The sequence below is a fragment of the Elgaria multicarinata genome, chromosome 6 (genome assembly GCF_023053635.1).
Source record: "Elgaria multicarinata webbii isolate HBS135686 ecotype San Diego chromosome 6, rElgMul1.1.pri, whole genome shotgun sequence".
Taxonomy (NCBI): domain Eukaryota; kingdom Metazoa; phylum Chordata; class Lepidosauria; order Squamata; family Anguidae; genus Elgaria; species Elgaria multicarinata.
The window spans coordinates 44,435,453-44,449,314 of record NC_086176.1 but is presented as its reverse complement, the minus strand read 5'-3'; the positions used below and the strand labels follow the sequence as shown (position 1 = coordinate 44,449,314).

Here is a 13,862-nt window from a genome sequence, read left to right as displayed (position 1 = left end):
ACACCATTCTGGTGTGTTTTATTTCTATTCTTTCCTTCATGTTGGGTAAAGTTGGGATGTTTTACTATGTTCTTAATGGTTTTATTTTTTGTGAACCGCCCAGAGAGCTTCAGTGGTATAAAAATGTAATAAAATAAATAAATAAATAAACAAGTGCAACATAATCGCATTACTCGGCTGCTCTTCATAGTTCCTTCAGGTAGCATGCTAGAGTGGGTGCATAATTACCTCACAACATGCCCAGATTTGTTTTCGTAAACTGTGATTAATTTGTTTTCATTTGTCTGTTAAATCCCTCACTTCTCCAGTTGCTGCTCGTTCCCCCGAGGCACAGATGCAAAAGCCTTTACACAAACCACGTGTGATGTGTTGGTCTGTGGTTTAAAAGCAGGGTGCATCTGCCTCAAAAAATGTCCAGCACCAGCAGTCCTTCTCCGACTGTAGCCCGACGGGGTCTCCACTCCACTCAAGAAGTCAAATGATGGTTTTTGGATTGAGAACTGGGCCTTGATCCCAGAGACAGAAGCTCAGCCTCCTTCTCGATCCGCTGTCGCTTCCCCTGCTGGTTTCCAGAAATGGGATTTCCCTCCGCAGGCGCCAAGACTTGCCGGCGCTTGATTTAAGTGCAGCAAGGCTGACACCTACTGAATGCGCTCTGCTTCTTTGCTGAAGGGGCTTTGCAAAACAGCCGCAGCAGCTTGTGCAAGAAGGCGGGCGCGTTATCACGAATTTCCACACGGCTTGGAAACTGATGCCTGCGCATATAGCTTAAATTGCAAGAGCAGCTCTCTGCCCTCATTATCTGTCTTTGCAAATTATGTTGAGGAAGAGTCCAAAATCGAAATAATAAAATGTGCATAGGGTTGGTTTTTGAAGAGCTAAGAATTATTTGCGCGAACGGGTAGGTCTCAGCGTGCCCCACCGGGACCATGTGCGGAGGATTCGGCCTGTAGCCAGAATCACATGCGGTCGACTGGAGCGGGGACTATACACGCCCGCACATTTCGTTGCGGTGCTATTTTTTTACATATGGGGTATTCAAAAATAGGATCGCCCCGTTTGCAGTCTGAGCGGTGCTTCCGCAGGACTGTATCACCTCATTTTGCTGCAGATCGAGTCACAGCAGCCCTCGAGCTTCGTTCATTTGAAGGGAAGAGCTTAGAGTACTCGGTCTTCGGCTGGGAAGGCGACCGCCAGTAACTTACAGTAGCTGCTGGTCCCTCCCCTTGACTGTTGATTTCAACAAGGAAGATTGAAATGCGGAAGTTTCTCCCCCCCCTCCCCGCCTGACTGACAGATCGTTCTCAGTTAGTAGGATTTCATGCCACTTTTTGTGGAGACCCATCACCAGCTTCCCCTTCGCAGGATTTTGACGCGGAGAGGGGTCGTTGCCACGCGCGCACCTGCATGGCCACTTTGCCCAGCTCCGATAGGAGGGCTTTTGCTCTGAAAATTAACAGGTAAGCGGATTTTATTGAACTACCGAGGACTTGTCTTCCTCCAACTCTTTACTGGCAGCACAGGTTGGGGCAGTTTCTTCGGTGGTGCTTGTGGGCGGCTAGTTGAGTGTCTGAAGATCCAAGCGGAGATAGATCTACAGCTTGCACATTGAGCTATGGGCTGGGCAGACCTTTGATAACTAATAAATAGACACACCACCCCTTTAAGAAGATGTTAACCATGATGCCTGTGTTTGTGTGTTCATACCAGCCTCCCCCAACCTGGTGACCACCAGTTGTGTTGGACTACAACCCCCAGCATTCAGCTGGGGATGATGGGAGTTGTAGCCAACACATCTGGAGGGCTCCATGTTGGGAAAGACTGGTAGATTTACTCTCTTAAAGAATTTATGGGAGGGGGTGGGAGGCTAAATCTCCCCCATCCGAGCCTCCCTTTTTTGGGTTACATTATATTCCCTTACAAGGAGCCCAAGGCGGCTTACATGTTCCTCCTCACAACAGTCCTGTGGGGTAGGTTAGGCTGAGAGTCAGAGACTTTCCCAAAACCAACCAGTAGACTTCATAGCTGAGTGGGGAGTTTATCACTGGGCTAGATTCTTGATAGAACTTGTTCTTTTCTCTGCTCTGGAAACTTCGGGAACTGGAATAGAATGATCATATAGACACATTATTTCTATGGGAAGGTATTCACTTTATAAAAGAGTTTTATAGTGCTGAGAAGTAGGAAATGCCAAGTACTTGGTCAGAACTTGTTCTGAGCGTGTTTATAATCTGTGCTGTGACAAACTTCATACACTTATGATTAACAAGATTTTCCCTTTCCCTTCCAAGGGTTTGAAGGTGCAAATAACTTACTCTGGAGTAGTCCAATAGACTTCATTGAGGTTCTCCTGTGACTATAGTATATTGCTGTTCTTGATTGCAGACAAAACCGGCATACTTCCATTTTGTCATGTCCTTGTGAAAATAATGAGATTAAGCCTATTAAGATGCGGGAAAGACAATGTAAATGACTTGCGGGTTGTGGTTTGAATGTGTCATCTTGTTTTCCCCATGCCTTTAAAAGTTGCACAACAGCCAGAAAATCACCAGGCACTGCTTTCCTAGGCATGGAGATGCAGCGGTGGATAGGGACATCTGCTGCATATCAGGCTCAGGAAATGGCTAGCAGCAAGAAATGCTCCACTAAGTTCTGGTCAGTTTAGTTTTTATTTGGAATCTAGCATCACAATCTTAGAAAGTCCTATTATTAGTAGTACTACTGCTACTACATTCTAATCTCGCCTTTTTTCCTCTTGCAAGGAACTCAAGGTATCTTACATGTTCCTCCTCCTCCTCTCCATTTTGATTTCAATTAATTTCAACAGTGCATACTCTCAAGGTAGACTATTTTTCCTTAAGAAGAAAAAAGTATGGAATTACTTCTATTTTCCATTGTCCATATCAACAATTTGTGGATGGACTAATTTAATATTTGAATGCACCCTTTTTGTTACTATAACTATGTGATTCCAATTCTTATGACATTTTGCATTGCAAATATCACTCAGAAATAGCTTGCATAAAACATGGAGAATATTTGTTTAATACTACGTTTGCTGGAAATCATGGCTTCAATTCACAAACCAGAGATTTTGGACTGGAGTAAAGTCTCATTTATACCTGTAGACTATCTCTCAGATATTCTTGTGTAACTGAGTTGAAACTTGAAGGGGATGTTTCCATGTGGAATGATTAGTTCTACTTGAATTGGGCTTATATAAGGGTGGAGAAGGAAGAAAATGCACTGATAAGATTATACACCCAGTCAAGTTGCTTGAAAATACGAATTTTCTGCCCATCCATTTTAATTAATGCAGGGGTGGGGAACTTGGGCCTTTCCAGATGTTTTGGCCTACAACTCCCATCAACCCTAGCTAGCATAGACACTGGTGACAGATGATCGGCAATGTAGGAGAAAACATCTCGATAGCCACAAGTTGCCGACTGCTGGCTTAATGTATGGCCATTCTGACCCATGTAATGACAGACTATAGAATCAGGGGCAGTTAGTTATTAATACAGCTAAACAAAATTTCTGTTGATATAGTATATGCACCATAAGGGCATGGGCCTATTCACTGTGACTCTTGTTATGGATTGACAAGTTGGGTATACATTTAATAAATACAAACAACACACACACACACACACACACACACACAGAGGAAAAAGTCCTACTGAATTCAGATCAGGCAGGCCTAGGATTACACTGCCAGGAGGACAGTGCTAGGCATTCAAGATAGCCTAAAGTTTAGAAATCTTGGAATAGGTTTGACAGTGAGAGGAAAGCCCAAGGGACTGGGAAGACTGGATTCGTCCTCACTCAGTTATGAAGACACTGGGTGACTTTGGGCCAGTCACTGACTCTCAACCTCGCCTACTTTGCAAAATTGTGATGATAAAATGGAGAGGAGGAGGATCATCTATGCTACCTTGGGCTCCTTGGAGGAAAATCAGGATATAAGTGTTCCGTCCAGAGAGCTTTGGTTATTGAGCAATATAGAAATCTAATAAAACAAATAAAGTAATAAATAAATAAACAATAAGAAGGAAAGTTTCTTTCTTCCCCCCAAAATGGAAACGCAGAGAAAACTTTAAAAGCATATTTCCTAATGTGAACATTTCTGACAGTTCCACTTCCTTTGATGCCTTTCTTTAAAAAATGTGACATCTGAACCTTATTACAACACATTTAATTGAAGGATACGATGTCCAGGCGATTCTGCCATTGTGCAATTACAAAAATGTCTTTAGAATCTGGCAATTGGGTAAAGCCAGAGTTCCTGAAGTAAATGTAATTGCAGAAACTCAAAGTTTAGGACCCATCTGATGATGATAATGATGATGATGATTTCTTACCCGCCTCTCCCTCTGGTTTGAGGCAGGGAACAACATTGAATACAAAAATATAAAATACATAAAACTGATTAAAAACAAAACCAATACATTATTATCAAAACCTGTAAGAGTGCTGCTGCTGCTGCTGTGCTCTCTCCCATCTCTTCATTATGGATAGATGGGTATAATAGCTTAAAAATGGAAGCTCTAATTACCAGATGCCAGGGACCGATGAAAGGAAATGACAATTCTAGGGGCATTTAGCTGGTCATTGCTGGAGGCTGAATGCTGGACTACAGGTACTTCTGGTCTAATACAGCAAGGCAATTCTTACCTTCACACCGAACTTGCTTTCTGCTGCCTTTTGTATCATGCGGGATCATGCGTATGCCTTGTGTATTGTGAACAAACAATATTATGCATGTTTACAGAGTTAGGGAATGGTGGGTTGTCTAAGAATGAGTATAACCAATGAAAGCAAGATCACATCTCATAAATGGCAATTCTTCTTTATTTGATTTGAGAATCCCCTGTCAAGATGAAGATAACTGAATTGTGTCCAAGACAAAAGGACCCCATTTAGTACATATCTAAATTCTTCATTTGCAATCTATATTCCTGTCCTCATCTTCTTATTAACCTCATCTTATTTCCAGGGGCGTCTTTTAGGGATGGGAGGTTGTCCCTCCTCATTTCAGACTACATGGCAATATATCCCAGGAGACTTGTATATCTCTGGTTATTCTGAAGTAAGGGCTCTTTTTGAGTATATCCGAATCTTGTATATACTCTAAATCAGGCTTTTGAACCCCATGTACATTGTGCCTACTAAAATCCCTCATCTGAATGTATCACTCTGAACTTCTTATTTCCCCTTTCCACCATTTTAAAGGAGCTCTACTCATCACACCTAGGGGCTGAGGGCTCATCTACACCAAGCAGGAGATTCCACTATGAAAGCAGCATATAAAAGGCAGGGGCCACACTACTGCTTCATAGCAGTATTGAAGTGTACTGAGAACTGCTGGGGCCCATTGACACAGACCATATATCGCTTTCATACCACTTTCATAGTGCTATATCCTGCTTGGTGTAGATGTGTCATGGGCCCCAACAATTGTCAGTGCACTTCAGTACCACTATAAAGCAGTATATATTGCTTTCATAATGGAATATCCTGCTTGGTGTAGATGAGCCCAAAGTCTAAAGAGAGGAGAGAGATGACTCTCCATGATCAGCCTGAGGATTGTGATAAAGATGAATGATGCAACATATTCCACTGAATTTAGCATAACCACCTTACAAGCATACAATGCCCATTGCAATTGTATATGTGTGTAGTTTCGTCACAAAATGAAAAATGTGACACACTCCACAACAACCACAAAAAGAAGGGAAAATATTTTAAGAGTGCATGAATATTATCATTTGTTTATCATACATACTAAAAGCAAACTTACATGGTCAAACGCTGGTCAGTTTGGAAGCCATCCAAAAATAAGGCAGTAGTTTCTACATATTTGGAGGATTCCCTAGGTATTCAGAGGTATATAAGTTGGGAAATGTCAAGAAAAGAATGGGGAAAATCCACCAAATCTCAGCACGTTTAGAGCATGCAGGACCTACAGAATGTTAAGGTGTCAGAAACTGGAGATGGGTGGGGGAATAACAGGATATAAACCTGTTCAAGCCCCTAACAGCACCCTGGATGTGTGTATGGGGGGTGGAGGGTAGGATTGGGGTGGATAAGATTTTTTAAAAATCTGCCTTCCTTGCAGTATTCAGGGATGACAACTTTTCCCTTCCCTTATATCAAAAATCACTGGATAGGGAGTGTTATAAAATACTCAGAGTTAGGGCTGTTAGCCAAATCCAAACCTGAGTCCTCTAAGTGCTATATAATACAGCAGAGGAAAACCTTATGGGTGGGAAAGGGACAGAGTGTCTCCCCACGCCAACCCCCCTCCCAAATGAGGCTTGAACAAGACTACAAAGCTTCCATTCCAGAGCACTCCTAAGGACAGGATAAGCACCGTTTGGAAATTGTTTTGCATAGCATTTGTTGAGTCTGCTGATAAATTCAGGGCCACCCTGCTTTTAGATGTTACCATCACAGCTCACTGACTTCTGGCTGCCCAATTTCATGACATAACCTACAATTTCTGGGCAGAATTTGTTGAATTGTAAGGCCATGTGAGCAGCTCTGTGGTCACTGCCAGGCTTTCCTGTTTCCTCACTTCCACAAGTTTGTGTCTTGACTTATGTGCGCCCTGGTGGATTGCAACACAATCACTTCCTATTACTCAGTGTCCACTTTTGAACAAAAGTTACATGAGTGGCAAAAGATTTCACAAAATATCCACCCAGCCCAGTGAATTTAATGAAGTCTCCTAATTAGTTTACCCTGGTTTGTGTTTTATATGCAAGGGTAGGGGATATACCTCCCCGCCATCCCAGCTAAGGGTGATGTGGGGTGCTTGTAGAACAAAGAGGTCATCGTGTAAGTATTCTGAAGGAATTATTCAGCTCTTCTGTCTTTTCTTACTGAATGAATTTTCTGAGGTAAGAAAAAATGTAATGATGTAATTAATTTATTTCCACCATAGTCTTAGCCTGCCTGCCTCCCCCACCTGCTGGCCTGGCTAGGGATGATGGGTGTAGTAGTCCAACACATCTGAAGGGCACCAGGCTGAGGAAGGCTGTCTTAGGAATCTCATTTCTGTAAACTGCCCAGAGAGCTCTAGCTATGGGGGCAGTATATAAATGTAATAAACTAACTAAATAAATAAATAAAGTTTAATCTGACCTGGTTCTACTTTTGTTTGTTTGTTTATTTGATCTGTACCCTGCCTTTCTACCAAGAAAATGGCATTCAAGGCAGCTTACAATTACAGATAAATAAAAACTTGATTAAAATGCCTGAAAACCAGCACTTTGAATTGGACCCAGAAATGACTGGCATAATATGATCACATTGGCTAATCCCAGTTAGCAGTCTAGCTGCCCTATTTTAGACTAACTGAAGTTTCATTTTCAAAGGCAACTGCAAATATAATGAATTGCAGTAACCCAAACGGGAGTTTGCTAGAGTATGAATAACTATCACAAGGCTATCTCTGTCCAGGTGAGGTTGTAGTTGGTATATTGGCCTAAGCATGCAGTCTTATGTATGTTTAGTCTGAAATAAGTCCTATAATTCTCATTATTCCCTGGTCAGCCATGCTGGCCAGAGATGCTGGAATTGGAGGACTTTTTTCTGCCTAAACTTGCATAGGATTGTGCCCTAAGCTGATAAAAGACACCCTGAGTCACTGAGACCTCCGGTGCCTCTAGTGACAATAATGGATCTAAGTACAAGCCTGCTTCTCTAGGGGGAGTGCAACTTCCTCCAGAACAGGTTGAATGCCACTTAACTGGACAGATGGATCAGCTATAACAAGTATCTGTGTCTAAGCATGTTTATGAGATGCTTTCCTAAGACAAACTAGTGATTTGTCTACCCCCTTTTTGTCTTTTCATTAACTCTTACATACTCTGAAACACTGCTTGATTTATACATTGCTGTAAGCTCATTATTCCTGGTTTAGATAGTATAATTTTTTATTTATTTATTTATTTATTTATTTATTTATTTATTTATTTATATAGCACCATCAATGCACATGGTGCTGTACATAGTAAACGAATAAAACAGCAACACCCTGCCACATAGGCTTACATTCTAATAAAATCATATTACAACAATAAGAGAGGGAAGAGAACGCACCAAATAGGCTTTTTATACTGTGCTTTTTATACTGTATTTTGTATTTGTGTTTTTAACCTGTTGGTTGTTTTATTATGGTTTTAATTTTTGTGAACCGCCCAGAGAGCTTCGGCTATTGGGCGGTATAAAAATGTAATAAATAAATAATCAAACTAACAGTGTGAAAGTAAGAACAAATTCAAGCATAATATCTCTATGCACATATCCTATTCATATTGCTAATATCTGTCAAAATACTTAAGGAAAAAATGTTGTTTAAACAAAATTTGGGCATAACTAGTTATCTTCTTCCTTTTTTATATTAAAAGGAATTCTTCAGCAGATATAAGAAGGCAATTTGTGAACCAACCAAACCTTGGACAGTTCCCTCAGCGAAGTATCAGTAGCCCTGGTTTCTCTTCTGTTCATCTAGTAAGTGCGGAGATTGCTATGTGTTCTGTGCATATCTGGGTTTCATGCAATATATATTCACTTAATGGGTTTTTTATTCAACACATGTAACTGTAGATTCGTTCTGCAAACTGTATTGAACAGAACTCTGAGAATGCAATCCTGTACGCACTCACTTGGGAGTAAGTAACTCAGTAGGGCTAACTTCTAAGTAGACATACATAGGTTGCAGTGTAAGAGTCAAATTATTCTTTGTACCCTTACACAAGTTAAGAAAAGTATTATTACCTAAAGATGATGATAATACTCAAGGCTGAGAGCCATTGGATAAATCTTATTGCACACTGTGGCACCACAAAGCCATAGGAGAACCAGCACTGCAGTGACGTTATTTGCATCTTAGGTGGAACCACCTTCCAATTAACCATCATCTAACCACCATCTCCTTACTTCCTTAATTATGTAAGATCAGACGATGAACATATAGGATTTTAAAGCTGGATCCTGATTAAATTCACAAGCCTATTGATGTATTCCCTTATTTTAAAACACTGAGAATTAATACAGGACTTAACAAGAGAAAATAACTAGAGTAATCTTAGCTAGATTATATTTTCATTTGTTCTATGGAATACTACAGAGCTACACTTTTCAAAAATAGCTTCATAGAGCTTCCCTTTTCCCATTGATAATGTTTTATAATGAAGTCTAATCTTTCAGAATAGCTGATCTCTAAAAATAAATAAATAAAATAAAATAAATCTCAGGACAACAAAACAATTCTTATTTGTTCAGAGATAATTACTCTTTTTAAAATGCCTGCTAAAGGTAAGGGTTGTAGCTGAAGAACTTTGTGGAATATAACGAGCCCTTTACCATTAACAACATATTTGTAAGAATGAGAAGATACTTGGAGAGCTGCAGTTTTGGAAACCGAAACACTGTAATAAATATATATTTCCTGTCTGTCAAAGCTAACCACCATCTCTTTATTCACTTCCTTAATCTGAGAAGCTATGGTGTTAAACTTGTTCTATCTTGGTTATTCATTGGAGGATTGCGGGAGGATGGGGGGGGGGGTTTGCCCTATAAATTCTTCTGACAAGAAGCTTGCATTTTATTTCCTGTACCCGCCATTTTGATTGGCAGCAAAAATGTACCTTGCTGCTGATTGTACCGTGTCATGTCATAAAAAAGGTATGTTTGCTGTGAGTGATTTGTAACTGTTTCTGTGTGATGCTTAACTTGCATTTACTAGATAAACCATACTTTCTAAATATGTATAGCAGTTTCATTGGTGTTCTTTTTAACAGTTTATCCCAAACATTCTCATAAATGTGTTTCTTCTTGCCTAGGAGGTTTGTAAAACTGTAGAAGAGACTAACACACAATTTTAGAGTGCAATATATGCACTGTTCATTGGATGGTCAAAAAGCTTGATTCTTGAGTATAGTGTTAGTTTGGTAATGTCATTTTGTTTGCAAAGCCTTATGCCATATTATATATTTAGAAAATAAACATGGCATTCATCTATCCACATTTAAATTAGATTTATTGATTAAAAAACTTTTGCAACCTGTTATGAAGGGGCACACAATGCAAATATACATTCCAGAGGGGCTGAAAGTGGTTGCAGCCCACAAAAGCTGATACCACTATTTATTTGTTAGGTGCCACAAGACTCTCATTAATGCATGTCTTCTGGCACACGATGCTTCTCTAATGAAAATGGGACTTAAGCCTGAGGAACCAAGTATAGGATTACAGCCAAAATATTCAACCAAAAGACTTCTTGTAGTGCAATCCGATACATAGTTATTCAGAAATAAGCCCCTCTAACTACAACGGGACTTACTCCCAAGTAAATGTGTATTACTGCCCTAGATAGCTTCCTATGGTTATACCAAAAAGCAGTTTAAAGGGGTACATGAGATGGGAAGTTTATGTCCTTGAGATAGCATCTAACTCTGAAAAAATGTTATATAGTAGAATAACCACCTTTTAGGCTATGGGCTGTCAAGTCAGTGGGAACTAAGCAGCATAAATCTTTGTAAGATTGCAGGCTGAAGTGGCATTACACTTACCCATGAAGCTGAAGCTGCTGAAAAACCTCAAGTGGCATTACACTTATCCATGAAGAAGGGTTTTGCATTCACACTATTTTTGGCAAGCAGTAACAGAGAATTTAAATACTTTTCTCTGTACACCCTTCCTCTTGTCACATCTCGTGAAGCATATTAAAGAAAATTAACTCCGTGAAATGTAAATATGTTTTAGTTTCAATTTTATATACGATTATTTACAGTTAAGCAAAACTTCCGTGAGATGTCTGTGAAGTGACTTGAAAAGCAAGTCCATTATATGGACCACAGTGTTTATTAATTAATTAATTAATTGCATTTCTATACCACCCAATAGCTGGAGCTCTCTGGGCGGTTCACAAAAATTAAAAACATTCAACGTATAAAACAACAGTATAAAACCATAATATAAAATACAATATAAAAGCTCAATCAGATAAAAACAGCAGCAATGCAAAATTACAAATTTAAAACATCAAGTTAAAATTTATTTATAGACTGTTAAAATGCTGGGACAATAAAAAGGTCTTCACCTAGCGTCTAAAAGCATATAATGTAGGTGCCAGGCGGTTCTCCTTAGGGAGCTGGGGTGCCACAGCAGAGAAGGCCCTCCTCCTGGTAGCCACCTGCCTCACTTCCTTTGGCAGGGACTCGCGGAAAAGGACCCCTGAGGATGACCTTAGGGTCCGGGCAGGTACATACGGGAGGAGGCATTCCTTCAGATAGCCTGGCCCAAGCCGTTTAGTGAAAGAAAGCACTAACTGACTGGTTTTAAAAATAAAATCTATGAGAAGGGAAGACGCCATATACTGAATCAGATCATTGGTCCATCTAGACAAGTATTGTTGATACTGATTGGCAGCAGTGCTCAATGGTTTCAGGCAGGATTCTCTCCTAGCCCTAACTGCAAATGCTGAGGCTTGAACCTGGAACCTTCTGCATGCAGTAGGAGCTCTACCACTGAGCTACAGGGATCCTTGGAGTAGGACTAGCATTCAATCCCAGGATTTAATTTCAGTCAAGGCTCACCAGGACTTGGCCCTTAAACCAGGGCATGTATAAAAACATACAAAATAGGAGAGTTCCCTTGAGCATGGGCAGAATGCCTTTCTGTTACTGCAACCATGTTCCCCAGCAACTGGTGTACGTGGGCAAGTCACTGGAGGTAGCATACAGCCATCAGGACTAGTAGGCATTGATAGCTGCATCCTCCATGAATTTTCCAATCCCCTTTTAAAGCCATCCAAATTGGTAGCCCTCACTACGGCCATGGTTAGACCAGGCCTATATCCTGGGATTGTCCCAGGATCATCCCTGTGAATCCAAATGACACACAGGGGATCCCGGGAGCAGGCAGGGACAACCCCTCCATTTGCCTGGGATAATCCTTAGGTTTAGCTAAGGCCTACATCTTCCAGAAGTGATTACCATAGTTTAACTATGTGCTAGGTGAAGAAGTACTTTCTTTTATCTATTCTGAATCTCCCACAGTGTCTGGCCACTGAAAACAAAGCAATCATCACTGCATTTCAATTCCCTCTGTCCTCACTGATTACAATTTCATCACCATCTGGAAAATAAGAATCTAACTATAGAATCCTATACATGATTACATGAAAGTAAGCCCCATTGAGTTCAATGGGACTTGCCCCCAGATATCAGTATTCAGCATTACAGCTTAAATACATTTTAAGAGCACAATCCTGTGCATGTTTAGACTGGAAGGAGTTCAACAACTCATAGCATACCCCAGTCAGACATGCCTTAAATGTAGTTCCAATATCTGAAAAATAAATAAATATTGACCTCTGCACTGGGGTTGATTATTCAGGTTAGCTTCTTCTCTTGTTACAGGCACAATCTTAGGCGTTTTTGGTAGTTCCTTTAGATAGCTCACTATTTGCAGTCTTTTTCCCAGCCATCCTCCTTTATTTCTCCTTTCTCTACCTCCATCTCCTTCATCTGTTCCATCCTGGTTGACAGAAGCCACAGATAGAGCGATGGCTTACAAGATTGACTGCATCTGAATGCACGTTTGCTCTGGCAATATTCCTATGGCGGGGGGAAATTAGTTACAAACCATTTGTTTTCTTTTTTGTAACATTCAGCCTCAGTTCTATGATGCAGTAGAGCCCGTGGATTTTGAAGGTTTCCTAATGATGCAGCTGAATAGCTTAGATTCGGATCTCCTTCAAGAACTGGGTGATTTTCCTGAAGATGATTTGGAGGTGGTCTTTACTCCAAAGGAGCACAGGACCTTGCAGCCATCATTACCAGAAGAAGGGTAAGGAAGTGGCAAATAGCTTGAAGCCCACCAGATTGTACGCTTTCTGAGTCTGCAGTATTTCCCCTTAATGCCCAAATGGGTAGAGGTGACCTGTGGCTACTCAGTGGGAGCGGGGAATTGTCTGAAATTGGGCCGAGGAGTCTTTCACCACTTGTACAAGGTTCCCAATTTCAGTAGTTCTATAACATAAGAAGAGCCATGCTGGATCAGACCAAGAGTCCATCTTGTCTAACATTTTATTCACACAGTGGCCAGCCAGCTGCTGACTGGAAACCCACAAGCAGGACACAAGTGCAACAGTACCCTTCCACCCATGTTCCCCAGAAACTGGTGTACATAGGTATACTGCCACTGATACTGTAGGTTAGCATATAGCCATCAGGACTAGTAGCCATTGATAGCCCTCCATGATTTTTTCCAATCCTCTTTTAAAACCATCCAAAGTGGTGGCCATCACTATATCTTCTGGAAGTGAATTCCATAATTTAACTATGTGCTATGTGAAGAAGTACTTCCTTTTAACTATCCTGAATCTCCCACCAATCATCTTCATGGGATAACCCAGGGTTCTAATATTGAGAGAGACTATTTCCCCTCCCTCTGGTTATAAGACACAGTCCGCAATGGTCAGTAGGTCCTCTTACTGGAATCTGACAGATTTGGAGAGGCTTTTTGTGAAATACATAGGTGGCAAGGAGAAAGAGGGGAGGAGAAAGTTCCATTGCACAAGTTGTACCATTTACGCAATGTTGGATATCACCCATTTGGTTTTAAAAAGGCAGATTTTATAACGATAATTGCAATAACAACACTGGAGACTTAGCTGGGCATTTTAAGGGCACTAAGGTAAGGTGACCATATGAAAATTTGGACAGGGCTCCTGTATCTTTAACAGTTGTATTGAAAAGGGAATTTCAGCAGGTGTCACTTGTATATATACACAGCACCTCATGAAATTCCCTCTTCATCACAACAGATAAAGCTGCAGGAGCCTTGCC

At 40.7% G+C, this 13,862-nt stretch overlaps 1 protein-coding gene across 1 annotated transcript in view; it reads left to right on the top strand.

Annotated features, from left to right (window-relative positions):
- Positions 1–1,400: 1,400 nt before the first annotated feature.
- DOCK8 (dedicator of cytokinesis 8) overlaps positions 1,401–13,862 on the top strand; it is an 89,152-nt gene continuing 76,690 nt past the window's right edge. Inside the window, exons 1-3 of the mRNA XM_063129296.1 lie at positions 1,401–1,460; positions 8,415–8,517; positions 12,686–12,861. Of these exons, the coding sequence (XP_062985366.1) occupies positions 1,408–1,460; positions 8,415–8,517; positions 12,686–12,861 (332 nt within the window). The 5' untranslated portion in view covers positions 1,401–1,407. The remainder of the gene's footprint in view (positions 1,461–8,414; positions 8,518–12,685; positions 12,862–13,862) is intronic.